The sequence below is a fragment of the Crassostrea angulata genome, chromosome 7 (genome assembly GCF_025612915.1).
Source record: "Crassostrea angulata isolate pt1a10 chromosome 7, ASM2561291v2, whole genome shotgun sequence".
Classification (NCBI taxonomy): Eukaryota; Metazoa; Mollusca; class Bivalvia; order Ostreida; family Ostreidae; genus Magallana; species Magallana angulata.
In genome coordinates, this window is record NC_069117.1 from 15,999,227 (window position 1) to 16,001,457 (window position 2,231).

General features: G+C 36.5%; 1 protein-coding gene across 1 annotated transcript; it reads right to left on the reverse strand.

The window, feature by feature from the left end:
• Positions 1 to 900: 900 nt before the first annotated feature.
• LOC128157134 (uncharacterized) lies at positions 901 to 1,939 on the reverse strand. The gene is made up of 3 exons (XM_052819544.1): positions 1,481 to 1,939; positions 1,240 to 1,374; positions 901 to 1,135 (listed from the first exon to the last, which is right to left on the reverse strand). Exons 1-3 carry the CDS (start codon positions 1,903 to 1,905, stop codon positions 964 to 966), a joined length of 732 nt encoding a protein of 243 aa, XP_052675504.1. The 5' UTR covers positions 1,906 to 1,939; the 3' UTR covers positions 901 to 963.
• Between the last annotated feature and the right edge of the window lie 292 nt (positions 1,940 to 2,231).

The following is a 2,231-nucleotide window of genomic DNA, read 5'->3' on the forward strand; positions in this document are numbered from 1 at the left end:
AATTCAAGAGTAGGTCTGCTGTATATGATCATGAGAAGGGACACGTAGGGAAGGCACCATATATGTGTTGCTCCAAGAGATTTTACAGCAAAGCTAATCTTAAAAGACATAGGTAAGAATATATTGTGCCGATATGTGACTCGAACATTAAAATCTTAATGTGTACAACTATGTAAATCTAATTTTTATTATGAAGTAAAGTGTTCTGCGTTTTGTCAGAGTCATCAGTTTGTTCTCTTACTTATGAGAGAGAGAGAGAGAGAGAGAGAGAGAGAGAGAGAGAATACTAATTAAGTTCTAGCGAGAGAGATTAAGTGAGGGCACAGCGCTGGCGTTGCTACCTTAGTTAATGTCATTTGAGGCATTTCATAATAATTTATGGATGAATATTAAACGTGTATACATGTATCTATCATTTTCTATAGTAATGTGTGTTTTCTTTTAAACTTCACAGATGTGCAGTGCATGATGAAGAAAAAACATTTGCATGTGATCACTGTGGGAAAAAGTTTGCTATAAAAGCAGATTTGAACCGACACATGAAAAGCCATGGAGACCCCCAGTTTACATGTGAAATTTGTGGGCTGTCGTCAAGAAAGAAACAGGTGCATAAGGATCACATGACAACTCATACTGGTGAAAAAATTCATAGATGTCCTTGTGGTAGATCGTTTAGGCATCAAACAAACCTATATCGCCATAAACGAACGTGCAAATCAATATGAAACTGACATTTTGTCCATTCATGCTCTGGAATATAAACTCTTCATTAAAGTAAATGGAGATGTAAACTTTCGTTATTACTATTTGATAAGTTTATATTATTAATTTTGTTTATTTACATACAGATTTTACCAGATCTGTTAGAAATTTTCAATGATATTCTATAATAAAGTTTGTAGTAATTTATTATAGACTCATATTTTACATGAACTTGTGCATTTTTATACATGCAACATGAAATTACAATAATCCCATTTTAACAGTTGGTAAGATTTTTGATTGATCACAACGTGCTTTTTCCCAGCGAACACCCAGAGATCCCTTCTGTAACGAATTTCGCTCTGTCAGGACCGTTCCCTCTTTACGTTTTCCACAAACGCGTTTCCGCAGTTGTGTATCAAAATGATGATCTCTGAAATTAAATTGAAACTATCTTGAAGAAAATGGTCTCACTATCAAATTGATTATTGCAATGAAAGTTTGATTTTAAGAATCTGTGATAATTGAGAGACCTACCTGAATGTGATATTTGTTGGTATTTCATCCAAACTGTTTCTACTGTGGTCTTGAATGCTTTCCATCTGATCTACAGAGTCAGTATCGTCAACCAAATTGTAGACTGTAGCCCTCTTAGTACGATAAGAGAATGTCCTGAAAGGTATGTTATATAGATTATCAAAAAGATAAAAACAAGAGCGTTATGTGTGACCGAGAAATAAATTGTTACTATAATAGATAATCGATTTTTCAAGCTCACCTTTCTGGATCTAATCGAATTTGAACTTGTTCTATTGTATTTCCGATGAATTGGCCAAACTCTTGACAAGAAACTGTTCCCTGTCCTCTCCTATCATTCATGGTCAGTTCAGAGAAAAATGTCTCCCCTATCATACTGCTAAATGCTCTAACATTGTAAGTACCTCCATGACAAAAATAATACAGCCATGCTTTTGCATCTATACTGGAAATAATTGCTTCCCACAACTGACATGGCCACCCCCAAATGTACATAGTGGGTGGAGGAAATTCGTTGAATTTTACATGGTTTAAGAGCCGCGTTCTCAAGACCATTCTCATATTGTGCCTTTCTGCTGAGCTGATTCCTGGTTCATCCTCTGCCTGCCACCACATGCGTACGTCACGGCAAAGATCAGCGCTGGCGTTATCTCTATTTAATCTCATAACTGATTCTACTTGTTCTGAAAAATGAGTTATAGCCATTGACGCTGACATTGGGTCCACAATTTCTTGAATCATTACTGGGGTCAAGAGAGTCTTCCCTGAACGAGCAACTTTCATCCAACCATTGTTGTTCAAGTTCTCTAGTCCTCCTTTACAACTCTTGGTCCTCGTTCTAGTCAGCAGATGTGTAGAGTCAATACATCGCACCTCATACTGATTTCTGGAAGGGCTGAACTCCGGTTTATAGAACCAATTGTATTTATTACCTTCAACTGTGACATTCTCTACATCAATTGCCCAGCTTTTCATTTTTTCAGGCCATACCA

Bases quoted from the DNA above. Each gene is read 5' to 3' on its own strand.
- LOC128157134 (XM_052819544.1), bottom strand. From the start codon at position 1,905: ATGAGATTAAATAGAGATAACGCCAGCGCTGATCTTTGCCGTGACGTA. The intron at 1,375-1,480 runs GTGAGCTTGAAA...CATACCTTTCAG, and splicing joins ATTCGATTAGATCCAGAAAG to GACATTCTCTTATCGTACTA. The intron at 1,136-1,239 runs GTAGGTCTCTCA...ATTTAATTTCAG, and splicing joins CCAACAAATATCACATTCAG to AGATCATCATTTTGATACAC.